Source organism: Equus przewalskii, chromosome 10, assembly GCF_037783145.1.
Source record: "Equus przewalskii isolate Varuska chromosome 10, EquPr2, whole genome shotgun sequence".
NCBI lineage: Eukaryota > Metazoa > Chordata > Mammalia > Perissodactyla > Equidae > Equus > Equus przewalskii.
Genome location: NC_091840.1, coordinates 47,255,859 through 47,283,387, shown reverse-complemented (window position 1 = coordinate 47,283,387; position 27,529 = coordinate 47,255,859). Strand labels below are relative to the sequence as shown.

Sequence of the window (27,529 nt, the reverse complement as noted above, 5' to 3'; positions counted from 1 at the left end):
GCGGGGGGGCGAGCGCTGCCTGGAGCCGCGGCGCCGGCGGTCTGAGCTCGGCGATCCGGACCCGGGCGAGGCGGGCGGGGCGGGGCGTGCGCCGCGGGAGCGAGCCTGGCCGCCCGCCGGGCTGCGGAGACTGTCGCCAGGCGCCGAGGTAGGGGTCGGCGGGGAGGGGACCTGGGGCGGGGAGCGGGAGGAAACGAACGCCTGAACGTCTGCTGGGAACCTGCAGCGGAGAGGGATGGTCTGCGAGGCTGCGTCTACGAGGGCAGCCGGGACCTCGATCGTGCGGGGATCCTCCCCCTTCTGTCTGGGGGGCCGGGTCTACGCGGTGTCACCCGGAGCGTGCTTCTGTCTGCGCTGGCAGCCGAGACCGCATCTATGCGGGCGCCCTGCCATCTGCGTCCCTTCCCCAGCTCTAGTCTGCGGGACTGCGTCCACACCGGGCGCATTACCCACCCCCGCCCCAGCTCTGGGTGGGAGGCCGTGTCTATGCGGAGTGGGCCCAGAGTGGTGCACCCACGTGTGGATCAGCGCGGAGCGCTTCACCTACACGCTCCTGCCGTGAATCTTCCTTCCAGAGCTGGGGGCGGGGGGATGAATGGGACATATTCGGCGCGTGGCTTTAGCTGCGCAGCCCTCCCTTGGCTGGGGGTGGAGGGGCAGCGGAGGCGGGTGCTGCGGCTTCTGGGGCTCCACAGGCACAGAACTGGTGGCTCGGAGGGTGCACACGTGCGCGTGGAGCTGTGTGTGGTGTTTGGAGGCGGGTGTGCATGTGTCACGTGGACACAGGAGTGTGCCTGTGTGTGTGAGGGGGGTGCTTTACAGGCTGGAGTGGTGTGTGAGGGCGGGTCACGCGGACATAGGCGTGCGTCTCCCCGGGGAGGGGGGTGTGTGTGTGTCTTGAGGGTGCAGGGGGGTGTGGAGAAGGGTATGTCCCAGGTCACAGGACGGGGCCTCAGTGGATGCATAGGGGGGCTATATATCTGCCAAGTGGGGCCAGGAGTGCAGGAGGCACACACAGCTTGTGTCCTTGAGGATCGGGGGAAGATGCACTGGCCTCCCCCACAGCCCTGCCTCCTTCATTCAGCACATACAGATTGAGCACCCACTGTGTGCCAGACTGTGTCCCAGGCCCACAGACTCTGGGGGCTCCCTGTCTCCTCCTTCGTCTCTCATCCTCAGTCCCCACAGAAGGCAGAAGGGTTGTTTTAAACTTCATGTGACTGAGTCACACCCCTGCTCAAAACCCTCAAGCTTTGGAGGCCTCCTGGTCTCTGTCCACAAAGCCCCCCAAAGCCAAGCCCTTGTCCCAGCCAGGACACTGCTCTTTGTCATGCACAGCATGAAATTCCACCCTCTCCCCCTCTGAAATCCTTACTCAGTGGTCCTGAAAGAGCTTCAATGCCACCTCCTCCAGAAAGCCACCCCCGAGGCCAGGCACAGTGAGTGACAGGGCCTTCTCATCCAGGGGTAACTCTGCTGGCCGTGGGGTGCCTCTCACACATGGAACACTCTGCTCCAGCCACAATGGCCTCCTTGCTGTTCCTCAGACAGAGTGAGCACCATCCCACTTCCCAGCCTTTGCAGTTGCTGGTTCCTTTGCCTGAAATGCTCTTCCCAGTTGTCCACACTGCTCACTCCTTGACTTCCTTCAGATTTCTGCTCAAATCCTGCATCAGAAAGGCCCTTCCTGACCACAGTGCATGAATAGCGCCCCCCGGCCCCTCACTCTTGATCCCCCTTAGACTGTATTTTTCTCCATAGTACATTCCACTTGACCTATCTATGAGTTCCGGGCTTTCTTGTCTGCAGCTACTTGCCCCTGCTAGAAATTAAACTGCGTGAAGGCAGGGACTTTGTCTTTTTGCTTCACTGCTTTATCTTCCAGCCCCTCGCCCAGAGCCTGGGCACAGAGAGCAGGTGCTCCGTGAGTGTATGTTACAGGAATGGGTGACTCTGGATTTGTGTCCCAGGAGCCTGTGTCTCTGGCTGCTGCTCAGCCTGTGGCCCCCGGTCTCAGGTCAGGTCTCCTGCCCTTCTGTCCTCCAGACTCCAAGTTCCTGGAAGGCCAGGCCTGGGAGAAGTGTGACCATACTTGCATGTTAGAATTATTCCTTCTTGCAAGTGGTGTGGAGGATGCGGTGGGGTGGGGTCAGGGCATGAGCCTGGAGGCGGGGAGACTGGCGCAAGCAGTGGGAGAGGAAAGCTGAGGTCTGTATGTGGACTTTTTAAGGGGTTCAACTTGGTGACCTCACCCAGCAGTGGGGAGATCAGGGAGGACTCCCAAAGGAGATATCTGAGCTGTCCCCCGGCAGCAAAGGAGAAGGAGGTGTGTTCCTGGCAGAAGGCACAGCTTGTACAAAGCCCTGGCAGCAGAACAGAGTCTGCAGTTTGGGAAGCTGTGAGTAGTGTGGTGTGGCCAGAGTAGAGAGTAAGTGTGGGGTTGGGGGGAGCAAGGATGGGCGAAAGGGAGAAGACGGGGATAAGGAGGGGTCCTGGGTTTCTGGCCTGGGAGAACTGGGAGGATGGTGGGACCCTCTTTGCAATGGGGACAGAGGAGGAAGAGCAGACTTGGGGAAATGCTGAGTTGAATTGGGCCCTCTTGGGTCTGAGTTGCTCAGGAACATGGAAGAGAGGAGGCAGCTGGCTGGAAAGGGTCGGGCTGGAGGCGCCAACCTGGCCTGGAGGAGGAGGGGGAGCAGAGGGAGAGAGTGAGGCCTGGAGACCATCAGCCTAGATGTGCTGAGGATGCGCTGAGAGTTGTTGTGTTGACTCAGGCACAGAGCCCACCGCTGTGCTTGGGGCCTCCCTGGGGATGGAGGGGGGCGTCCTCACAGCAGGCGTCCTCAAGCATGACTTGGCTCCAGACGCCTGGGCCTCCCTCGAGGGGACTGACTCATCCCAGCGGGGGCAGGAGCGCGGAGGGCACCCGTTGCCAGGGCCATCCAGACACTTGTCAGGAGCATAAACACGGCTCCTGCGAGGCAGCCTGGCGATGTCAGGGCCACCTTCTGTGTTTGGCTGTCCACCTCCTTGCAGCTTTCCCTTCCGGCCAGTCCTCTGCTGGTCAGGGCTGCGTTCTCTACCTGGATGGTAGCTGGTCCCTGATCCACCTGGCCCTGAGGGTCACAGCAGCCTTCCAGAACTCTGAGTGAGTCCTGAGTGGTGCCTGAAGTCATCCCAGGAGGGGCTGTTTGAATCAGCTTGGATGAGAGCAGGATATGCCTGCTCTGTCCTTCTCTGGACCTCCTCTGAGGGATCCAGCTGGATGGGGCATGTCCTGAGGAGGAGGCCAGGCATCCAGAAGCTGGCATCTGGAGCCAGAGTCTGCATCCCTTGGGAGTAGCCAGACACTTGGGATGAGGAGGCATAGCCTATGAGGAGGAGCCTGAGGGAGGAATGTGCCAGGCTATCCTGGAGCCGGGGGACAGGTACGGGGTTGTATTTTGTACATTGAGCCTCTCTCCCAGTGGCTTCCTGAGGCAGATACATCCGATCTCCACATCGCTCAGGAAGAAACTGCTTCCATGTCCACAGTCTGATCCACTTCCTTCCATAGTCCTGGGAGTTGGCATGATGGTAGCCATGTGTCCAATTCGTATATGAGGAAACTGAGGCTCTAAGAGGCTCGATGACTTATTCAAGGCAACACAGCCCGAGTCTGGGAGGACAGGATTGGGGTAGCTTTTCCCGGTGAGTGGGGCCTGAGTCTGGCCATTCTTGGCTGCAGGACAAGGCTGGTCCCTGGGAGGCTCCCCATGCACGTAGAGTCCTTGCTCTGCTCTGGGCCTGGGTCCCAGCCTGTCTGTCCGTCCTTCTGTTTGCCCATGTGGCCCCTAGTTCCTTGCTGAGTCGTTTCTACAAAGCATCTCCTGAGGCCTCGGCTTGGGGAGGGTCTGGAGAGAGCCCCTAGAGGGAGTGGGTCCTGCACAGGACACACAGCCCAGCCCAGCAGGCAGCTGCAGGCTGCTGGACAGGTGACTACGTGGGAAGTTCAAACTTGACCTTTCTGCAATCAGGTTCCCATGGCGGCCAGGGGGTGCAGGCCCCACCCCCCATTCTAGAGTCCACGAACACTGAGACCTAAAGGCACACAGTGCACGTGAACACACTTACACACGCATGTATATCTCACCAACAGATTTTTGTTTCCATGCAGATGGCTCCTATGTGTGGATCCCCACACACACAGACACACACCCACCCCAGGCCCACAGCCCTGCTCGCACACGTTCTCTCACTTGCGGACACATGCCCTCACACGCACAGCCTCACACGCCAGGCCCTGTCTCCTGGACACGAGGCAGAAACCTGGGGCCTCCCTGGGGCCGCCTCCCGCGCAGACGTGCTTAGTCACCTGAATTTGATCCAGGCGGGAGGGAGGGTGGAGGGCCTGACGTCAGCCCTCACAGCCGCCTGTGCCGCCTGCGCATCCATCTGGGCCACAGCGTGTCCCAGGCAATCACAACAACAGCAGCACAACAACAACTCACTTTTACGAGGCTTCCTTAGTGGCAGGGCCAGTTCTGAGCCCAGCGGGGCGTTCACTCCTTTACTCCTCACCACCACCTGGGGAGGTGTGGGTGCTGTTAACCCCCTTCTGCAGATGAGGAGAACCCAGGCATGGAGGTGCTGTCACCTGCCTGCGGCTCACGGCCAGGAAGGGGCGGAGCCTGGCAGCCTGGCTTCAGAGCCTCGACCCCAAACCAGGTAACTGGGCCCTGGGCTGGAGCAGGAAGGCTCTGCCCAGACTTGCTGTGTGACCCCAGGCCCTTACCTGCCCTTTGCCGGCCCTGACTCTCCCCCTCTCCCCTCCCCCCCATCCTGCCTCCAGCTGAGAAAAGGAAGAAAGGAAGGGAGGAGGGAGTTGAAGGAGGATGGCCTCTGGCTGGGTAACGCCTCAGGGAAATCACATGCAAATATTATGGGCTCGGGCAGCCTGTGGCTTCAGCCTGTGGCCTCAGCCTGAGGTGGCTCTCGGTCCCGCCCTCGGCCCTGCCCTGCCACTGCGAATCCTTCCCTGTAGTGGGTAGGACCTAAGGTTTGTTGGGGTCTCCTCTCTGAGGCTGCTTTCCCATCTGTCTAATGGGGACAGGATGGTCATGATCCCTATGGCAACCTTTCATTCATTCAGCAAATATTTATGGAGCTCCTCCTATGTGCCAGCCACTGCTGCAGACACCAGTGATTTTATGGAGACAAGGCAGGCAGGAGCCCCAATCCATGGAGTTTATATTCTGGTGGAAGGAAAAGGGCCTACAGCAGGAGGGGGTAGGCCACCCCCAGGGAGGAGTAGGGTGGGCTGGCCAGGCTTGGAGGGCTCCCTTCAACCTTGGCTTCCTCCTTCCTGCAAGTGGCCTGGTTCCCAAAGCCTCCCTGATCCTCCTACCCCATTCACTGCCCCCTCTCATCTCTTCCAGGGAGGCCTTCCTGATGCTCCAGCCCTACTCGCCTCCTCCAGGGAGGCCTCCCTGGTCCTCTAACCCCATTCACTGCCCCCTCTCATCTCCTCCAGGGAGGCCTCCGTGATACTCCAGCCCCATTCATTCACTGCCCTCTCTCATCTCCTCCCGGGAGGCCTCCCTGATGCTCCAGCCCTATTCACATCCTCAAGGGAGGCCTCCTTGATGCCCTAGCCTCACCACCCTCCCCCACTCCTCTAGGTCCAGCCTCCATGTCTTTTCCTATTGCCAGTCTGGATTCCCCTCCTCCTTCCTTTCTGCATGTCAATGTCAGCACCACCAGCTCCAGGCTTCCACTCATTTAACACACTGTGCAGGCACAGGGGGTCTGGACCATGCCCCTACCAACAATCCATCTCCAAGCCTTGCTGTGACCCTAGGGAATCTGGGAAGGTCTTGCATCCATAGTACAGTTGGGGAGACTGAGGCTCAGAGTCAGGAAGGAGCCTGCTTAGGACCCCCACAGTAGGATGGCAGGCAGGACTGGAACCCAGCCCAGGCTTCTCTGGGGCCAGTGGACTCCAGTGAGCCTTGCCTGCTTGATATCTGTCAAAGCAAGGTGATGGGGGAACTAGGGGTAAAATGGAGACCTGTGTTTTCAAACGTGCAATATGAGGACAGAGGAAGTTACCACGAGACAGGAAGGGCAGGGGGTCAGGAGTCCACTCACTTCCTTTTTCTGAGAAGATGCTGGGTCTGGCCCAGGAAGGGGGAAGGGCATCAGGCTAGGGTGGGGCCAGTGCTCAGCCTGGGGCAGAGATGGGGTCCCAGCATGAATGTCAGGGTTCAGCCTAGGGTTGTGGCCGAGGGGGAGGGCTAGGGCTGGAGGTTGGAGGTTGGTTTGGGGTTCAAGCTGGGGTTAGGCCTTGGCCCAGGGCCTGGTTTGGGGCTCAGACAGTGATAGGGCCAGGCCAGGGGGAGCAAATCAACCTGAGCAGATGTGGTAAACGTTTTGGCCACACAAATAAACTGGAAGGAAAACCAGGAGAAATGACCTTTGAGTGCAGAGAAATCTCTCTTGACAGCCAATAAAGCAGCAGCCCCCTCCCCTAATGGACCCTGTCCTGGGCTGCAGGCTCTGCTGGGGCAGGGAAGGCAGTTATGGGAGCCTTCTCCTGTGGCCATGGAGAGGCCTCCCTGGAGGAGGTGAGCGAGGCTGGAACAGCAGGGAGTCTTCCCTGGAGGAGGTGGGTGGGCCTGGAGCACCAGGGAGGCCTCTGCATCACCAGCACCCAGCTCAGCTTCCAGGCAGCAGCTCTGGAATGCTCTGCTGTCAAGGGTGGGGCTGGTGAGTCACTGGGCTGTCTGCGGATGGGAGCCTGAGCTGACCCTGGACTCTGTTTCTCCCTTGGCTGCTGGGCCTCCAGTGTTATGTCCGTGTCTGTCCGTCCTGACTCCAGAATGTTGGATTCTCCCTGCTTCCCTGTGAAGCCAGCAAGGCAGACGTGACTGGCTGTTTTAGATGGGGATGCTGAGGTCCAGAGGGCTGACGTGCAGCAGAGCCGGATGAGTTCCTGGATTCCTTCAGTTAGGAGGGACAGACCTGAGTTTGGATGCTGGCAAGCCAGGCAGAAGGAACAGATAGTGCAAAGGCATGGAGGTGGGACCCACGGCTTTTGGCTACAACGGGAGAGGGGCCTGGAATCTGACCGCCTTGCTCCGTGGCCAGGATCGAAGCCTTCTCTGCCCTCTTTTCTCAGGTTCCCAATAAGGCTGCCCAGAGGACCCCCTTGACTGTGGCAATGGAGGGGGGCTCAGCGCTCTGCTGCCAGGACCCTCGGGCAGAGTTGGTGGAGCGAGTGGCAGCCATCGATATGGCCCACTTGGAGGAGGCGGATGGCAGCCCAGAGCCTGCCAGGAATGGTGTGGACCCTCCGCCCCGGGCCAGAGCTGCCTCCGTGATCCCTGGCGGTGCTTCAAGACCCCCCCCAGCCCGGCCCAGCCTCTCAGCTAGGAAGTTCTCCTTGCAGGAGCGGCCAGCGGGAAGCTGTCTGGAGGCCCGGGCTGGGCCTTATGCCACAGGGCCTGCCAGCCATATCTCCCCACGGGCCTGGCGGAGGCCCACCATCGAGTCCCACCATGTGGCCATCTCGGACGCAGAGGTTGGTGGGGCAGAGCTGGGGGGTGCTCATGAGCTTTTCAGTAGTCCTCAAGGAAGATCCTTTTCTGCTCCTTTCCCTGCCATACAGCTGTCTAGCTTATGGTTTGCGTATCCCAAACCAAAGGAGAGTGCTGAGGAGCCCACTGCCTCCCAATAGGGCCTCTTCCCACCTAGGGGAGCTCCATCTAAGCCAGCTGCTGCCTCCTATAAGTCCCACCATCCCCACCCCCAGTTCAGACCTTAGAAACAGGCTCTTCCTTTGTCCCCCAAGAAGTCCTCTTAGAGATCTGAAGACAGACAATGTGTCCTCACGCCCCTCAAGGCTTCCTCAGCTTGAGCCCCCACCTCTAGTCCTGCCCCCAGAGGCTGCTGTCACTCAGAAGCTGATAGCATGCTCCCAGCCCCTGGGCTCCCACTGGTCTGTCGTTGCCACTTAGATCTGAACGTGAACCCAAGTACTGAGCCGTGTACAGCCGTCAGAGGCTGTAGACCTTGTCAGAGCTTTCCAGACCTGAGCCAGGGCTCTGGTCTGCTGTCCCCGAGGCTCTCCTCATCTTTCTTCTCCTTATAATTCAGACCTCGCATTCAGCTGCTTCTGGAACTACTTACTCATGAAGTTTCCCATAGACTGGGGTCTCCCAGATCCCAGCATCCAGGCAGGAATCAGTGGATTTTTCCTTTGCCATTCCCTGGGGAGCAAAGCATAACCGTGGCTCACCATTCATGTTTTCAAACGTTATCCAAGGCTTCTTGTCACATTTGGTGGCTTTGATGCCACCAAGTTTCCCCATCCAAACTTGAAAGCTTGATGAGAGCTGGGGTCTGGAAGTGAGGGGTCTGGGGCCAGGATTGGGCCCTGAACAGGCCCCTGAGGTGGGAGCAGGGCCACCTCTGGATCAAGCTTTACCTGATGCTCCCCTCTCTCCCCCCCCAGGACTGTGTGCAGCTCAACCAGTACAAGCTGCAGAGTGAGATTGGCAAGGTAGGCCCGGGGCAGGCCAGGAGCAGTGGGAACTCCTCTTGGGGCTTTGCGGAGGTGGCCTGTTAGGATCCTCTGCTTGCCATAATCCCTTCTTCTCCTCTGGGAATGTGAGGCAGAGCCAGGAAGGCCCAGGCCTGGAAGTGAGGAAAGTTTTGTCTCTGTAGGAAATCCCTGGGGTGGGGGGCTGGGGGTGGGAGATGACTCCTGATTCCTGACTCCCCCGTTTTTGATGGAAGACACGGAGGGACTGGGGGAGGCATGGAGCTGCGTTGAGCCAGGCAGGGGCTCTTACCAGGGCACAGGAGTCCAGGAGTCCCCTCCCTATTGATGGTGGGGATGGAGATGGGATGCAGGAGGAGGGGGCTGGAGCTGTTCAGGCTCCCCTTTTCCTGAGCTAGTCCTGGGAGAGTGGGCTGTCCGGGTGGGGCTGATGCATGCCTATTTGCAGGGTGCCTATGGCGTGGTGCGGCTGGCCTACAATGAAAGTGAAGACAGGCACTATGTGAGTCTGGGGATAGGAGGGAGGCATTGCCCCAGCTGGGCCCTGGCAGCCTGGGAGTTGGGGCAGAAGCTGTGCTGGGAAGTCAGAGGACAATGTTGCCTCTGAAGGGAGTGAGCTCCCTGTCCCTAGGGGTATGCAAAGGGAGTGAGCTTCTTGACCCTGGGAATAGGCAAGCAGAGGGTGGATGCCTCTGAGGGGAGAGCTCCAGAAAGGCTTGTTGGGAGAATAGGGGTAAGGTCTAGACTCAGCTATGGCCTCCTCCTAACCCAGCTTAACCACATCCAGGCCATACTCTCAGTGCCAGTGGCCGATGCCCACTGTACCCTTCTGGACCTCAGTCCACATGTAAACAGCCTGTTCTAGCGCCTGGTGGCTGCACATGAGTGACATTTCTGTCCTCCTTCCTCAGGCAATGAAAGTTCTTTCCAAGAAGAAGTTACTGAAGCAGTATGGCTTTCCACGTATGTATCTGTCAGGTCCTGTGATTGGGACTCCTAGCCTGGGGGCAGAGGAGGAGGAGACCTGGGTAGGGGGTACAGGGGATAGAGGGGGGACAGCATGAGCAAAGGCCTGGTGGTGGGAATATGCTTGGTGTATTGGGGACAAGGCCATAGTCTTGCAAGATTCTTGCTTGAGGCTGGTTGCAGGACCATGATGAGGCCCAGCCTCCTGCAACAGGGGCCTGACTCCCCTTCTTGGTCATAGGTCGCCCTCCCCCGAGAGGGTCCCAGGCTACCCAGGGAGGACCAGCCAAGCAGCTGCTGCCCCTGGAGCGGGTATACCAGGAGATTGCCATCCTGAAGAAGCTGGACCACGTGAATGTGGTCAAGTTGATTGAGGTAGGTGGTGAGCGGGTGGGGATCCATGCCCGAGTCCTGTGGCGCAGCCTCTGGTCCTGGGGGCACTCAGCACAGACCCAGGGATCCTGCCCAGGGAGATGTGGCTGAGGCCTTGGAGGGCAGAGCCAGACTTGGGGTGGGGGCTACAGGGAAGCTTCAGGGGTTAGTTCAGGCTGGTCTTGGGTGTCCTCAAGGTTTTACTGAGCATGAGGGGCTGCCCCAGAGGCAAGAAATGAGCCCCCCATTATGGCAGGAGGGGAGAAGGGCTGGATGCCCTGTGGTGGGCCAGGCTTGGGGGTCAGTGATTTCTGAGGCCTCATCTGTCTGGTGCCTGCACAGTTCCTGCTCCATTGTCCAGGGTGGCTGCAGAGCACACTGGGGATCCTGGGGCTGGTGAGGACAAGGAGGCCTGGGACCCCCATCCCAGGCCTCCCCAAGCCACAGCCTCATGTCTGCTCCTTCTGACCAGGTCCTGGATGACCCAGCTGAGGACAATCTCTATTTGGGTGAGTGACCCAGCTCATTCTCAAAGTAGCTTACCTGGGTTGGGTCCAAGAGCTCCCTGGGGACACATGTGACCTTCAGGTGAGCCATGTGAACACACTGAGCTCCTCAGGGCAGAGAGAAAGCACACGTTCTCAAGCCGGGGGTCCCCTGCCCAGCCCTGCTGAACCAGGTTCAGAACATCCAGGTAGTCTCAACAAATATTCCCAAGCTCCTACCCCACTGGTTGGAGAGCCAGGGGATCAGATAGATGCAGGAAGCAGGCGATGGGATGTGGGTTCCCAGAGTCTATCTGACAGCTCTGTGCCTCAGTTTCCTCACCTGTAAAATGGGGATAATAATGGTGTCTACCTCATAGGGTTGATTTGAGTTATATGCAAGACACGTTAGCTATTATCGTCAGTGATAGTAATGTTGTTGTTATTGTTTAAGTCCTTGGTACCTGACTCAGGGCTGGGCTTGGAGGCCCTCCAGAACTGGGGCAGGAGGGACTCTGGATTGGGAATTCAGTCTCCACTCCCTCTCCTACCTGTCTATCTGCTGTGACCTTTAGGAAAATTTCTTCCCCTTCTCTGAGCCTCAGTTTCCCCCCTGTAAAAGGGGTCCGTGCTGATGCTCCTCACCTGGCACCTGAGAATCAGATGAGGCAGGTCCATAGTAGACCCACCCTTATGCATTGACTTCCTCTGATTCCCTGGGACCCCTGTCCTGGGATGCCAGCTGCTCACCTGCCCTCCAGGACCGGGAGGGACCTGGGCATCGGCTGCTGTGCCAGCCTGGCTGCACCTCACCTACTTCTCTTTTCTTTTCTTGCAGTGTTTGACCTCCTGAGAAAGGGGTGAGTTCCCCGTCCTGATCAGGCAGGTCAAGTCTAATCCAGGCCTTCCTTTCCCTCCTGTGTCCCTTGTCTTAGGGTCAGCTACTCCAGGAGAAAGCAGAGGCCAGGCCCTCCCCTTGGGGAGCTCTGGTCTTGGGTGGGGAAAATGAGAGACCAGGAGGATGATTCTCTGAAGGCCAGTGGGGTCGGTGAGGTTGGAATAGTCAGGGAAGCCTCTGGAAGAAGGGGTAGTTTTGAGCCAGGCCCTGAAGAATGGAAAGAAGATTTTGATGGAGGAGAGGAAGAAGAAAGGAATATTTCTCAAGCAAAAGCGTAGAAATGGGACTCAACTCTTACCTGTATTCAAATCACAAAGAGTTCTTTCAGCTTTACAAGTTTGTGAGTTGGGTGGTTGGGACTCCATTCGCTCCCATTTACAAAAGGGGAAGCTGAGGTTCAGAGAGGGTAAGTGGCTTGCCCAAGGTCACACAGTGAGTCACTGATGTAACCTATGGTTCTAACTCAAGTCTGCCTTGTTTGACCTTCTCAGGGTGTTTGCAGAGCAGTGTACAAGGAGTATGAGCATGGGGCTGGGCTGACTGGAGGCCCTAACTGCCGAGGCCTTGAATCCAGGCTGTGGCTTGTCTCTCTGCCTGGGGGTGCTTCCGAAAGCCCAATTTGGGGAGGGGGCAGGGAGTGGTGTCGTTTTAAGACTCAGAGGCTTTCAGATGTTTTTGATCTTCATTCAAAGTAAGAAATATAAGTTTTAATTGCCATCCATATCTGTAATTGAAACCAAAGTTTTACAAAGCAGTGTATGTCTCATATGTCTACTCTCATAGAGTCTACTTATTAGGAAAAAAAGCAGTAGCCACGACTGTCTACTGGGTGTGGACCTACAGTTTGAAAAACATTGCTCTAAATGGCGTCTTTGCAACTGTTTGATTATAGAGAATTAAGTGCTTAGAAGAAGGAATACCAAGTCAAGAAATTAAGATAAAGCTTATTTGAAATTAGAATAATTGAAAAGGGATATTTGCGTCTCTGTGTGTTTTAAAATTTTCGTTATATGGGAGAAGCTAATATCTTGGGTTCTAGGGACCCGTCTGAGCATAGAGGGCTCCCGAGAGGTCCTGGGGGGGTCTGTAGGGCCCAGCCCCTGTTCCCTGTCACCAGCCATCTGCCTTTACACCTGATTCTGGCTAAACACCCCTCCTCCCTCGCTCCCCATAGGCCAGTCATGGAGGTGCCCTGTGACAAGCCCTTGCCTGAGGAGCAAGCCCGCCTCTACCTGCGGGACATCATCCTGGGCCTTGAGTACTGTGAGTGAGGGCCTGCCTGCCCCTGGGGCTGGGGACAGCCGAGGGATGCAGGAGGGGGCGGAGCGCAGGCTAAGCCGGCTGTGAGCAATGCCTGTCAGTCAGTGAGGATCTGCCAATCAGCTTCACTGGGGGGGGCTGGTTGGAGCTTGGACCTGTGGGCGGGGCCAACCTCCTGACCTACCTGGGTTGAGGGTGGCAGCAGACTTCACTGGGCATTCCTGGGCATTCGCAGTGCCTGGTCACCACCATGTTGGTCTGCGCCTTGGGTGCTGTCTATCTCTCTCCTCTGCTGAGTTCTTCGCCACGCTTGGCCTCTCCACAGGGCCTCAAGAGATGTGGGAAGCAAGAGATTTTTGTTCAGCAGCTCGAGGAAGAGTCTGTCCCTGGCGTGGGGCTTGTGGGTGGTGGCAGAGTGGGTTTACTGTGAGGGGCCCTAAGGTGATGAGAGCTCAGGAGGGAGGATGTTAGCTTAGCTTCTTTCTCTGGAATTCATTTATTCATTCATTTGTTCATTTGTGAGTACTGACTAAGTGCTGGCTGGGGGCATGTAGATGGCAAAGACCCAGAAGTGACCTCAAGGATCTCCCAGCCTGGTAGGAGAGACAGGAACCTGAGCAGGAAGATAATATAGTGCAGTGCCTGCCGAGGCTGGGGAGGCACAGGGGCTGTCAGAGTGCTGAGGGGTCAAGGGAGGCTTCCTGGAGGAGGCCACTTGTGACCAGGGTCCTGAAGGATGAGGAGGGGTTCATTGGCCAGGTTTGAGGCATGGGTAGGAGAGGGTAGAGTAGGCAGAGAGAACTACGTAGCAGAGGCCAGAGCGGAGTGGGCGTGTACTATTTGAGAATGGGGAGAGGTTCGATCTGATTGAATCTGGTGGGGGTGGAGAATAGTGAAAGATGATGCTGGAAACTGTTCAGGCTTCACCATGAGGGCTGCGAATGCCTCCACAGAGGACTTTCCTGACTTCATCCTGTCGGTATGGTGAACCCCGGAGGGCTTTGAGCAGGGGAGGGGTGTGACGGGATTTGTGTCTTAGAAAGCTCTGTCTGGCAGCTGTGTGGTGGCTGGATCGGAGTGGGTGAGGCGGCCAGCTGGTTAGGGAGGAGGCTGTTTCTACAGCCCAAGTGACAGATGGTGAGCCCTGGATTAGGGCAGTGGCAGTGGCGAGGAGACAAGAAGGAGGTGGGGTGGCCAGCACTGGGTGACTAACGGATCATTGGGAGAGGAGGGCCCCCAGACACCTGGGGTTCTGGCCTGGTTTGGGAGCAGGGGTGCTGTCCATCTCTCTAAAGTCTTAGCTTGGTTTATCAGGGGCATATTCTCTCCCTGGGGAACAGGGTGAGGACCCTGTGGTGACAGGAACAGGACTATCTTTATCTTGTTTGAGCCACTCCAATGCCCTCAGATTAATGCTGTCTTTGTATATATGGGAAAACTGAGGCACAGAGAGGGGAGGACTTTGCAGAGAGTCCCTAGCAAGGGCCTTCAGGTATGGGAAGGGGGCATTTCACCCTGGATATGGACAGTGGGAGGCACAACCCTGTCCAGCTTGGCCTCCACCCCATTCCTCTCCTGGGCCCTTCTCAGCTGAGGGCCTATTGTCTCCCATCCTCCATACCCCCCCAAAACAAGCTAACCCCAGCTGGCTCTTGGGTCAGGCCTTGTCAAGACCCAGCTAATCATGGTGCAGGCCTTCCTGGAGTGGACTGGTCAGCACCACGGGCTGGACAGGCAGGTGAATGGAGGCACTGGCCGCTGAAGACCTGCCTTGGGATTCTGGTCCTGAGAAGGGAGGGTGAGGCTGCCTGGGGGAGGCTGTGTGGTCGGGCAGCCCAGGCCTGCTTCTTACAGATGAGTCAAGTGCAGCAATGCAGGTGTGAGAATTACTCGGATCTGGATTGTATCTTGGAGGTCGAGCCCATAGGACTGGCCAGTGAATTGGATGTGGGATCTGAGAGAGAGAGGAGTCGAGGGTGGGCCCGAGGTTTTTGGCCTGAGCAGCTGGTAAAATCTGCCGATAACCTGATGGGGCAGCCTAGAGGAGGAGCAGGGGTTTTCTATTTTGCTTTGTTTGTTTGGTGGTTGGGGGTAGGAGGTTGCAGACAGAGAAATCAAGTTCTGAATTAGACACGTTATTGACAAATATTGAGAAATACGTTGAGATATCTGCTGGATATTCATGTGGATAAAGAGCTGGGAGTTCAAGGGAGAGGCCAGGGTTTGAGATAAGAATTTGAACCCACTTTCCATGGTCAAATACACAGCCCCCTGAGCCTTTGCGCTCCAGTGTGCCAGGAGGCAGTCACTACAGGGCCATGGGTTTTGTCATTATTATTATATGAGACTCACTCCCTTTGCCTCAGCCTTCCTCTCCTCTCCCCTCTGCTCCTTCCCTTCTCGTCTTCCCTCCTCTCCAACACCCTGGGGTCTGTTGGTCCAGGGAAAGGTATTTGCTGAGAGGGGAATCTGTAAGTGGATGGCTGGGGGACGGGGTCAATGCCTTCTCTTGGCTGGGACGTCTCTGGCCATCTCAGCCTGAGCTGCCCCTCTCTTCCTGGCGGTGCTGGACCCAGGAAGCAGGGTGAGCTCCCAGCCTAGCAGAGAGAGCCGACTCTTACCCTAGCCATGTTCATCCCAGCAGTCCTATGGCCTGAGGTGCCCTCCTCTCTGAAACCCCATCAGCCTAGAGACCCTAGGGGTGAGGCAGTATCTCTGCAGGACACCCCACAATCCTACCCTCAGTCCAAGGAGCAGGGACTTCTCTGACAGGCTGGGTGGGGAATGGAGCTGGGGAAAGGTTTTGATGGGCTTTGGGTCTGCACACAGCACCTACATGGGAGGGCCAGAGACGGGCTATGGAGAATCCCCTTTCCCCAATTTCCTCTGACCTCCCCCCTCAGCATCAAGTGCCTTGATTGCCGTGGAGAGAGCACTGGACTTGGAGTCCAAAGATTCCTAGGAGTTTAGTCCTGGCTCTGCTGCTCACAGCCCGGGTTGGCCTCAGGGTCTTCACTGCATAGTGGAGCTGAGGGCCCTCAAGTTCTCTCCTGAGGTCCTCATGAGATGAGTGTGTGCAGGCGCTGGGCTATCCCAGCTCCCTCTCTCCTGGAGTTTGAGATGGGCTTCCGTGGCCAGGCTAGGGCAGGTCGGGGTACTGGGTGGCGGTCCCCCGGGCCAGCGCTTGAGCTGCCTCTCTCTGCAGTGCACTACCAGAAGATCATCCACAGGGACATCAAGCCGTCCAACCTGCTCCTGGGGGACGATGGCCATGTGAAGATTGCCGACTTCGGCGTCAGCAACCAGTTTGAGGGGAACGACGCTCGGCTGTCCAGCACGGCTGGGACCCCAGCGTTCATGGCCCCCGAGGCCATTTCTGATTCCGGCCAGAGCTTCAGCGGGAAGGTGGCTCCCAGGGCCTGGGCCGGGTTGGGGTGCCCGTGGAGGGGTGGAATAGCTTGCAATGGGGCCTTGTTTCCAACCTGAGGGTGCCAGGGTCCTTGTGTCTTGGGAGTGAATGCTGAGCATGGTCCCCTCCTTCGTATTTGCCTCATCCTGGAGTCCAACAAACTCCCCAACTTTGGCCTCCTCTGGTTTTCCAGCAAAACAGCCCCAAGTCTTCTCTGCAAATGTTTTGTGCTTGCTGCTCTGTGCTGAGCTCTGGGCTGGGCGGTGGAACAGACGGCCCAGACAGCCCTGCTCCCGGCCCTTCTGGAGATGGTGAAAGGGGCAGGAGAGCTCGTGTTTGGGGGAAAGTCGGAGGCTCCCCTCATATTTCTTGGACACGCCAGGGTGTGAACTAGGCCTTGAAGAATGGGGAGAATTCAAGCAGGAGGTGGAGCCCAGAGAATATGCAAGAGAACTGAGGGGCACAGGGTAGGAGGCACGATGGTGTTTGGGCAGAGTTTACAGGATCTGGAAGTTTGGGCTTTCTCCTAAGTGACAGAGGGAGTGGGCAGAGCTTTCTGAGCAGTTCTGTGTGTGGGCACACGCCTCTTCTCGCCTGTGGAGCGCTGGCTGCCCCACCCTGCCCCTGCCAGGGAGACGATGGTCGAGAGGCATTTGGACATGTGTGTGGGTGTGGAGCTCTAGAGAGGTCAGGAATGTAGGTAGAGGTTTTTTTTAAATTTTTAATTTTGATATAATTCCAAACTTACGGAAACAATCGCAAGAATAATACAAAAAACTCTCATATCTTTTTACCCTGATTCACCAGTTATTGACATTTTGTCCCATTTATCTTTTCATCGTCTCTCGCTATATTTATTGTGTGTGCATGTTACATTTTTCTGAACCATTTGAGAGTTAAGTTGGAGACAGTATCCTCCTTTATCACTAAATACTTTGGCAGATAATTTTTTTTCCTTTTTCTTCCCAAAGCCCCGCAGTACATAGTGGTATATTTTTTTAGTTGTGGGTCCTTCTAGTTGTGGCATGTGGGATGCCACCTCAGCATGGCCTGATGAGTGGTGCCATGTCTGCGCCCAGGATCTGAACTGGTGAAATCCTGGGCCACCGAAGCAGAGCGTGTGAACTCAACCACTTAGTCACTGGGCCGGCCCGAAGGTGGATATTTTTTAAGAACAAGGACGTTCTCTTACGTAACCTCAGTACAACAATCAAAACTAGGAAATTCATTGTTGATAAAAGCCTATTGGTCGACCTTATTCAGATTTCATCAGTTGTCCTGATACTGCCTTTTAATGCCTTTTCTTTTTCTGGTCCAGGATCCAATCCGGGGTCAGTCACTCCATTCACCTGTCATGTCTCTTTGGGATCTTCTAATCTGGAAGGGTTCCTCGGCCTTTCTTTGTCTTTTCCACCCTTGACCTTTTGAAGAGAACAGGCCTGTTATTTTGTGGAGTGATGTCAGCTTGCGTTTGGTGCTCCCTGATTGGATTCAGAGGAGGCGGCTGTGGCAGGAATACGTGGATAGAGATTTGAGAATCACTCACATAGAGAGAAAGCAGATACCAGGCCAGGAGGTGGGGTTCTAGAAAGGGGAAGGTAGAGAGAGCACAGGTTAGAACCCAGGGTGTGGGGAGCGTGAGGGGTCGTGGAGGTGCCCTGAGGGCTGGGCCTCATTCTGGTTTCAGAAAGAAGGTGGATGGTGGCTTCTCCAGTGGCTTATTAGGACAAGAGATGACCTCTCGAAGCCAGAGCTGGTTTAGTGCGTCTAAGTTCAATGCATATCATCATTTCTGGGCTGCATCTGTCATGGGTACAGTAAATGTGACCCTGTAGATGCAGGAGGTTTTGTACCTGTTGAGTTGGAAACTCAGTCTGGTTTGGGCCTATTCCAAGGAGACTTGGAATCCCTGGAGGGCAGGAGCCCTGTTCAGTGCTCAGCACAGGGTCCAGCATGGAGCAAGTGGCTGGCAGTGTGTGTTGAGTGAATACATGACTGAGGAAGGAGGTTCCCTGCATGGCCTCTCCCATGGCCCACTGCAGCTGGGTGGGCAGGAGGTATGGGTTTCTTTTGGGGGACTAATGTGGGCTGTTTCTTTCTAGGCCCTGGATGTGTGGGCCACTGGGGTCACGCTGTACTGCTTTGTCTATGGGAAGGTGAGTGCTAGGTGGGCTGGCAGAGCGGAGCCAGGATGAATGACAGGTGTAGGACCCTCTCTTGTGTCCTTATTAAAGTGACTTGTGAAAGAGCCCACCTGGCTCAGAGGAGACTGAGGGAAAAGAGGCTTTTCCTGTTTTTCTCTTGTCCCCTTAGGAGGGGATTCATGTGAAGCAGTCCCAGGACATCAGACATCCCAGGGGGGGTGTCGCTGGTGGTGTTGCCACCTCTCTAGCCAGAGTGCTCCTTCTATCCCTTGATGCCATTCGTTCATTCATTCACACATTTAGTCAGTCAGTCAGTCAGTCAGTCAACAAGTTGTCCTTGACTCCTGCTCCAGGTCAGGCTGGGCCTTGGGGCACCCAACACTGATGTGGCCCAGATCCCTGTGTGCAGGTGCTCCCACTCTAGTGACTGTGCTGCGGGGCAGGCTGTTGTCTCAGTGAATGTGCTCCTGAACTCCAGGCCCTGGGACTGAAGGCATTGCCATGACGCTGGCCAGTACCCCCAGCCTCACAGTTCCCTCAGTCAGTCATTCCTTCAGTCTGTGTTTGTTGAGCACCTACTGTGTGCCAGGCCCCAAACAGGTTGGATGAGGTCCCTCCCCTCTAATGGGGAGCCCAGAGCTGCCCCCACCCCAGCCCCCTGGAGAGATAGGGCTGGTCCCCCAGCGTGAGCCAAGGCCCCCGGCCTGCATCCTTTGTCTGCTTCCCCCACAGTGCCCGTTCATCGATGATTACATCCTGGCCCTGCACAGGAAGATCAAGAATGAGGCCGTGGTGTTTCCCGAGGAGTGAGTCGTCTGTCAGGGGGCTCCCGTCCCCCCCCAGGGAGATGTGTCTGAGTTTTAGCATCAGAGGTTTGGCCCTTTCAGGGCCCCGCCCCGGCCTGCAGATCTGGAGTGGGTGCTGTTCCCTGGGAGGGCCCTGAGCAGACGGAGGGGTGGGACTGTGCACAGGGTCTCAGAAATCTGGATAGGATGTCACTACACAGATGGGGACTCTGAGGCCAGGTCACACATTCACACTGCTCCTTCACTCAAGGCCTCTGTGGGGTCAGTGGCGTCAACCCCACGCAGACCCTCGACTCATGAGGAACCTCCACCTTCCTCACTTGGGATGGGAGGGCTTCAAGATGCCAGTGTGCACCCCTATTTCACAGATGGAAAAGTAGAGGCTCCGGAGAAGAGTTATCAGTGGGTCTGGGATTTGAAGCCACTCTGTCCTCCCAGCCCCTTCCTCTGTGACTGAGGTCTCTGAACCCAGAGGGACTGTTTGGAGAGGCCTCCCTGCTCATCCATTGTTCTGCTTGCGATGTAGGCTACCAGCCAGCCTGAGCCCCCTGGCTTCTCATTTTTCAGGGCCCTTTTGCCATCTGCTCAAATGTCCGGGGCAGGTCAGAAACCATCCTGGTATTTATCCTCAATGACTCCTGCTCCCTGGCGCCCACTTCCTGTCTGGTCGCCAAGCTCTGTTGAGTTCACCTCTTACATATCTCTTGGCTCTGTTGCCACCTGCGCCCCTGCCTAGTCCAGGCCTCAGCCTTCTCCAGCTGCCTCCTCTCTGGCCTGCCTGCTGCCAGCCTCCCTCCAGTTCAGCCACCACAATCAGACCGGGCTGACCCCACTAAAGCTCAGCACGTCTCACCATATCTCCCGCTTCACGTTTTTCCAAGGCTCTCAAAGCCCGCAGGAAGAGGCCACGTCCTGGCCCTGGCATTCAAGGACCCCTGGGATCTGCCACCATGTCGGCCCCTCCCCCACAGTGCTAGCCAACTGGATTCCATCCCTCTCCTAATTGCCTGTCTCCTTGCCTTTCCTCCTGCTGTATCCCCTGCCAGAGAAGTCCTTCTCCAGCCCGGGAGTTTTAAATTAAAAGGGATTAAGTATATCTAGGACAGCAGAGGCAGCCAAGGTCAATAGTCCCAAGAATGGGGTTCCTTCTCCCCAGGCTTGGAGGAATGGGGTCCCCAAGGATGTACATAGCAAAGAAGCCTGGCGTTCGGGCAGAGACAGTCCAGGCTGATGAGGGGCTGAGAGTCCTGCCCCCCCATCCACCGGAGTCTCTCATCCTGACCCTCACTCTTCTGGATAGCAGTGTGCCAACTCACTAACCTCAGGCCTTGGTTCCCCCCCGTCAATGAGAATCTTTCCTGGCCACCTCCCAGGTGGAGAAGGGGACCAGATGGTGAGTGGGAGTAAAGGCCCCTGGTGTCCCATTAGATGACTCTTCTGGCATTATCCCCACCATCGCTGCCACCTAGGGGTTGTTCAGCACCCAGGGAACTCTGTTTGTGTTTGTGGCCTCTGCCCCCTGAGGGAGACCACTTTACTTCCTGCTCAGGAAAGAAAGATATCTCTATACTTGTTCTGAAACTCTCCTTCGGCCATGAGACCTTGGGGTGTCCCTCCCGCTCTCTGTGAAATGAGGGTCAGGTGTATCTCTGCCCTCGTCTGCGCTAATTGGGGAGCCCCAGGAACAGGGTGTGGATGGAGAGCTGGGCAGGACAGGATCATCAACTGTCTCTCTTTCATCTCCTTCCTTCCCCCTCTTTAGGCCAAAGGTGAGCGAGGAGCTCAAGGACTTAATCCTGAAGATGCTAGACAAGAATCCTGGAACAAGAATTGGGGTGCCAGACATCAAGGTTGGGGAACCAGAGGTCTTGGGCTGGGCTGGGCTGGGCCACAGCACATAGGCCTGCTTCCCCTTCTAGAGAGCCCTACACTGGAACATATGTTTATTGGGTTTGGGTTTGGGATTTGTGGCTTTGGACCCCTCAAGGGGACTGCTGGTGGAGTGTCCGTGCCCCTTGCTGAATGGGTGTCTCTGCCTGTGGCCCTGACTCCTCCCCGCCCTCCCGACTCCACAGTTGCACCCCTGGGTGACCAAAAATGGGGAGGAGCCCCTTCCCTCCGAGGAGGAGCACTGCAGCATGGTGGAGGTGACCGAGGAGGAGGTGAAGAACTCGGTCAAGCTCATCCCCAGCTGGACCACGGTGGTAAGAGGGTCAGGGGCAGAAGGCTCCCTGGTCCTGGGAGGGCCTGGCCATTGCCTGAGATTTGCTCTGTGCTGGGCCCCAGTGGGGGGACAGGGCCACCTGGTTTGCCAGCCCCAGTGCTGGGTTAGGGGGGGCCACTGTTCTGCTGGAGGCCCATGAGGAAGGATGTCGCTTTATTCAGCCTCGTGGTGGGGGGACCAGGAGGTTTGGTGAGGAGAGTGAGTGATGTATAAATACATATGCCCTCACGGAGTGTCAACATTCACCGTGGCTGGAGGAAGCGTTTCCTGCCTTCCTAGCATTTGTTGAACTTCTGCTGTCTTCCATGCACTGTACTAGGTGCCAAGGATGTGAGTGGAAAGGCCGAGGAAGCCTTTGAATTGGAGAAGGGGCCCCAGAGCCCCCTACATTAGTTGGACTCTACCTGTATGCTCCCTCCATTCTCCTCACACACTTTCATTTTTCTCATCTTCTGGATGTGTTCCATGTTAGCAGTTGGGAGTTGTTAATGTAGCCCCTGCTGGCCATTTGGGGCTTTTTAGGACACTGAGAGCCATGGCCTGCCCTGCACTGAGGTATACTGTGAGTCAGGGTAGGCACAAGGGCAAGAGAGAGAGCTGGACCGAGCACTTCATCCCTTCCTACTGGTCCAGGCCCAGCCAGGGCCAGCCGGCTAAAGGCCTGCCCGTTCCTATGCTCTGTAGAGCTCTGGGGCTCCTTGGGGTCCCCAGGACCTGCCAGCTCCAACAGAGTCCCTACTGCCACTTCCCAGGTCTTAGCTACCGTTGTGTCTCTCCTAAACCACTGGAATAGCCTCCCAAGTAGTCCCCTGCCTCCACCCTCACCCCCATACAGTTAATGCTTAAGTCAGCAGCCAGCGTGGTCCTGGTGACCGGATCATGTCACTTCTCAGCTCGGACCTGCTCACTCAGCCTCCCGTGTCACCCAGAGCAAGAGCCACAGCCCTGACTGCCCTGCAAGGCTCTGCACAGCCTGCACGACCCCATCCCCCTCCCCCCCCCCAACACACACACTGTCCTGGTGTCCTCCCCTCATTTCATTCGCTCGGCTCCAACCACATGCTGTGAAACCTGCTGCCTCAGCGCCTTTGAACTTCTCTTCCCTCTGCCTGGGATGCTCCCGCCCAGACCTCAGGGTTCTCTCCCTCATTCCCTGAGGTCTTTACTCCAAAGTCACCTTCTCAGGGAGAAGCGAGCCTTCCTGGCCTCTTACCCACAGTTCCGACTCCCCTTTATCATATCTTATCCCCCTTTCTTATTTTGTCTTTCTGCTCAGCCTTTACCATTAACTAACAGTTTATATATTTTACTGACTTGTCTTATCTATTGCCTGTCCCCCCAACCAGAATAGAAGCTCTAGGAGGCAAGAACTTTGGCCTCAGCGTGGCCCCTGTGCCTAGAATAGTGTCTGGCATATCATGGGCGCCCAGTAAATAGTTGTTGATTGAATGAGTGGATGAATGAATGAATGAACAAGTGAATGCACCTCTGGTGCTGTGCATGTGGGGTTGGTGAATTTGTGTGTATGTGGGCAGGGGCATGGGACTGTCCCTGTTGCCAGAGGAGGGACAGGGTCAGAGAGCCGGGCTGCAGCAGCCTCTCCTCCTCTGCTCCATCCTGCCCCCTGTAGCTAGAAGGCGTTTCCTCATTGCACTCCTCATGCCCTCAGAATAATGCGCCCCTTTCAGCCTGGCGTTCCAGACCCTTCCTGCTCTGCACCTGGCCTCTGCCCCCCAGGCACCAGTTGCCCTGGGCTCCTCTGCATCCCCAGAATTCACCCTCAGCCATCACCCCTCTGTGCTCTTGCTGTTTCTTCTGCTTGGAATGTTCTTCCTTTCTCTGCCTATTGAGGGGAGCCCCCGCAGGGCCCACTCCGCAGCTCCCAAATCAGGGAGTCAGAGTGGAGGCTGCCAGTGTGTCTGGGAGCCTGGGGACTTGGTTCCTCATGCTGACATGTCCTCCCCAGATCCTGGTCAAGTCCATGCTGAGAAAGCGTTCCTTTGGGAACCCGTTTGAGCCCCCGGCGCGGAGGGAAGAGCGATCTATGTCTGCTCCCGGAAGCTTACTGTCGTAAGTACTGGTGGGCTGAGGCCTGCAGTGTGCTCCCTGGGGTGGGGTGGGGACTGTGGCACCCCCCTCATTCTTACTGCCATCGGGCTGTGCAGGCTGAGCCTGGAGCCTGGGGGCTCGGCTGGGTCTCAGAGTAGGACCCCGTTGGCACCTCTGTTCTCAGCCCACGGCAGCCGGGTAGAGGTGTGCAGACAGGCCTCATGTCTGCTCCTTGTAGAAGGCTGGCTCGTCTGTGGAGGGAGGGGCACTTCTGCTGACTCTTCCCGGAGTGTCAGCTGCTTTCCTGAGTGGCCCGTGCTACCTCAGCCATTGCTGAGACTGTGTGCGCAGTCAGCACTTTGTAAATGCTTGTCCAGCAAGTCAGCATGGACAGGCTGGCTGACGGGGCCCAGAAGAGGAATCTCCTTTTGCTGAGGGTTCCCCACTGTGCACCAGGCACATGCATTCACCACTTCCTTAGGAGAGGTCGGAAAAGTATTTCCCCAAACCTCCGTCAGCCTCCTCCCTAGCTCTTTCACCTTCTTCCACTAAAATAAAACTCAGTTTGGGATGCCAACGAGGCCTGCTGAAGTTTGTGCACAGACCTGCAGAGAGGGGGTCCTGGACCAGAAAGTGGGACGGCAGTGGCCCCACTCTGGCCTGTGCAGGGAGCTGCGCACGGGGTAGCCGTGCCCCCCAGCCCACTGTGTGGAGAAGGCGGGCCCCCCAGCCTGCTGGGTGAGGGAGGTGTGCCCCCCAGCCCGCTGTGTGGAGAAGGCAGGCCCCCCAGCCCGCTGGGTGGGGGAGCCGTGCCCCCCAGCCCACTGTGTGGTGAAGGCAGGCCCCCCAGCCCGCTGGGTGGGGGCGGCGTGCCCCCCAGCCCACTGTGTGGAGATGGCGGGCCCCCCAGCCTGCTGTGTGGAGAAGGCAGGCCCCCCAGACCACTGTGTAGGGGAGCTGTGCCCCCCAGCCTGGTGTGGGGAGACGGCGGGCCTCCCAGAGGTACCTCAGCCTCTCAGGAAGGGGTAGTTTCTCTTGTGCCGTCCAGGGGCCCAGGGGCTGGTTTTGTGTGAGGCCGCCCTCTTGTGAGCCAGCCCTTCGGAAGTGTCGGGGCCCATCCCAGTGGACAAGCTGGTGTCTGTTCCCTGCCAGAGGTGGCTTGTACTCAAGGAAGCCCATATACCAACCTCTTGCCCCCTCGTGACAAACTTCCTGGCCAATGGGGCGTCAGGGGTGGGGCCCGGGAGAGGCCTTGACAGTGTTAGTTCCCTGTCTCTCAAGGGGGGTGGCCAGGGCTGGGGGAGGGTCTTCCCTGGGCTCCTCTAGGTCTGTAGGCCTCGAGGCTGGGATTGGGCTCAGTGTGGGGGGGCTCATATTTAGCATCCACACAGAGCCACTTCTGAGAGTGAAAGAGGAAGCTGGTACTAGTTATGCCGGGACAACAGGCGTAACCAGGACCCTGACCAGCAAACCTGGACTTGGTGTCACTCTAGCTCAGCGCCTGTGACTCAGCACCCCCTACTGGTGGGACAGGCCAGCCACAGGCTCAAGATCCCTCCGGCACCCGGTCCACGCCTGGCATGGGGCTGGGCGCCAAGAATACAGCTGAGCAAAGCAGTCATTGTCCTTCTATGGACATGTTAATAGGGAGATAAGCCAGTTTCCTCGTCTGGACTGTGAGAGGATTGAGCTTCATACTTTCCAGCTATAAAATTCTATAATTCTGGGACCCAAGTTGAATTTTGAAATGCAGGTTTTACGTAGAAGCCCAACATGTGTCCTTGAAAGACTTTCATGCTTTGGGATAATTGTTGAAACTCTACAATAGCATCAAATGGGATTGATCCTTTTTTAAGATATCAAAACCCATTCATTGTTCATTTTATAAAGAAAGGTCTTAGGGGAAGAATCAGATACAGGGATCGATTGAATATGTGACAGAATCCCAAGACTGATAGGTAGACTCTGTCCTGTGAATAAGGCAGAAAATGCCAAAGCAAAGCCCCTTTACCAGGGACTGTGGGGCTATCTACACCAACAGGGCAGGCCTGTGACCTGGCTGGTGCTTGAGGATGCGGGGAGGTCAGCTGGGTCAGATCGTGAGAGGCTCCAGAAGCCAGGCTGGGAAGTCTAGACTTCATCTCCGGGCAGTAGGGAGCCATGGAGGGTTGTGGTCTGAGACCAGGGGTGGGGAGACCAGCAAGGGGCCACGATGCAGGGGGGGCGGGACTGAGGGGTGCTGGGGGGAGGGAGGACTTGAGAGATTGTGGATACAGATGTGAGTGTGTGTGAGGGTGTCCTGCTGAGTGCATGTTCTGACTCCCGAGGTCCCTCTGCCCCTGGTGTCCCCTGAACAGGAAAGACGGGTGTGGCGAAGGGGGCAAGAGCCCAGAGCTCCCCGGCGTCCAAGAAGACGAGGCTGCGTCCTGAGCCCCCGCATGCGCCCAGGGCCGCCCAGCAGCACGCTCATCCCGCGCCTCCAAAGGCCCGCTGCCCTCATGCCGATGGCTGCCCCCGCGGGCAGGGGGCTGGGGACCGTGGCCCCTCTCCCGGCCCCCCTCCCCTTGTCGTGCAGCATGACCTCCGCACGCGTGTCCAGGGACAGGATTGGAATGTGTGTCGTCTGGGGTTTGAAGGGCAGGGCTCCCACAGGCCTGTCTCCACAGCCTGGCTCTGCCTGGCGGGACCCATCCTGGGGGAAAGTTAGGTGCCCGTGGTGCCTTAGAAACCCCAGCTGGCTGGTTGGCAAGGCCCAGGGGCAGGAGGCAGGAAACCAAGATGGCGGGTGGAGGCTGGCTTCCCACCGATGCAGAGGCCTCCTGCTGGGGGCCAGGCTCAGCTGCCACACGCACATGGAGGGGTGGACCCTGCCCAGCTCAGGGGGTGCTGTCAGAGCTCTGGTCTGCCGAGAATGCTGATATGGAGTCTCTGAGCCCTCGATGGGTGTTCCTGGGCCTCACTGGGGCGGGGGCCAGTATTGGAGAATTCAGATTCCTTCTTTGTTGTCTTTTACTTTTGTTTTTAATTTGAGGGGGTGGGTGCAAAGCCCTGCTTGGGAACATGTACCCAGCTCTCCTACAGCTTTGGGTGGTTCCACCACACCCCACCATTATCTGGCTGCCAGGAGGCCCGGACTGACCTCCCTGGATTGTGTTTCATACTCGGCACTGTCCAGAGAGTGGGCTGAACTGAAGCTCTGAGCAGAGGCTTGAACCAGGAGCACCACACCTCCCTGCCCACCTCCCTTCATGGCTCCCCACAGCCTTGGCTGCAGAAGAGACACCAGGGGCTGACACTGACGGAGGGCCCAGGCCTCACAGGGCTGTGGCCTTGCAGATGTGGAAGTAACTGGAATCTAATCTCCAATCCTACACTGGCCTACCAAAACGGCCCCAGAAATGGCCTTCACATTCCTACGGTGAAGACTGACTGCCCAGGTTGGAGGCAGCGCCAGAAGCGGGACCCTGGTGGGGTGTGGGCCATGGGGACGTGGGCCTCCCACCGCCCCCCAGGACAGTTGCCATTTGGCCTGCTCAGAGCAGGAGCGCTGGAGCACGCGTGTCGACCCAGCCATGCTGGAGCAGACATCACCTTCACTTTGGGACCAGTGCCTGGCTGGCTGGCTTGGCGTTTACTGACCAAATACTCAAGAGATTGACCCCAAAGGAAAATAAATCAGGACTCAGATACCTCCCTTGAAAACATGGGCCAAACAAGGGATTTCAGTCCCCCACGTGGGTTTCATATTGCAAGAGAACTTGTGTTGAGAAGGAAAGGGAGGCTGGGCTGGAGGAGTGCCCTCGTCCCGCGCATCTCTGTGCCTGTGGGTGTACGTCGCGCCTCCGCGCACACGCATGTGCGTGCCCATCTGCTGCACACAGCACACTCGCATGTCTTGCACTGGCACATGCATCTGTAATATAGTTTCTCTGTCTACTTAAGGCTATGAGCAGAATACGGCCCGTTGTCAATGGGTCCACACTTCTCCCTGGCTCCTCTGCACTGAGGCACTGTAACCCAGGGCTTAACAAATAATTCAGGACTCTTTTTAAGAACACTTTTATAGAGTTCATGGGAGGCCAGTCACAGATCTGCATGTTGTTCTTGAGCTTCTCTGCACTGGGCCTGGAGGGTGGGGGTTTCAGGGGACTCCCTTGGCTAGACCTGCCCTGGCAGAGCTCAAAGGTGGGCCCGGCTCCATTGCCTGTGCTAGAGCCGGGATGGGGTGCTCACTCGGTTGCTGAGGGTTTTAGTTAGCATCGTTGTTTTTGTATGTAGCACAAGTGATGAAGAAACTCCATAAGAGTGTTTTAAAAATTAACTTCCCAGGAAGTGAGTTAAAAACAATAAAAGCCCTTTCTTGAGTTAAAAAAA

At 57.1% G+C, this 27,529-nt stretch overlaps 1 protein-coding gene across 12 annotated transcripts; it reads left to right on the top strand.

Moving 5' to 3' along the window:
- Positions 1-27,529, top strand: CAMKK1 (calcium/calmodulin dependent protein kinase kinase 1). Of its 12 annotated transcripts, none has more exons than XM_070560927.1 (17): positions 3-148; positions 6,860-7,059; positions 7,160-7,561; positions 8,495-8,542; positions 8,991-9,044; positions 9,454-9,505; positions 9,750-9,883; positions 10,353-10,389; positions 11,204-11,225; positions 12,438-12,526; positions 15,729-15,928; positions 18,035-18,088; positions 18,809-18,882; positions 20,645-20,732; positions 20,958-21,086; positions 23,073-23,176; positions 25,513-27,529. In XM_070560927.1, the coding sequence occupies exons 2-17, from the start codon at positions 7,054-7,056 to the stop codon at positions 25,583-25,585; spliced, it is 1,566 nt and encodes a 521-aa protein (XP_070417028.1). In that variant the 5' UTR covers positions 3-148; positions 6,860-7,053; the 3' UTR covers positions 25,586-27,529. The 12 variants fall into 12 exon arrangements, with proteins under 12 accessions (XP_070417033.1, XP_070417028.1, XP_070417031.1 ...); XM_070560925.1 differs by having other exon boundaries at positions 11-148; positions 6,827-7,059; XM_070560922.1 differs by having other exon boundaries at positions 13-148; positions 6,827-7,059; positions 25,483-27,529.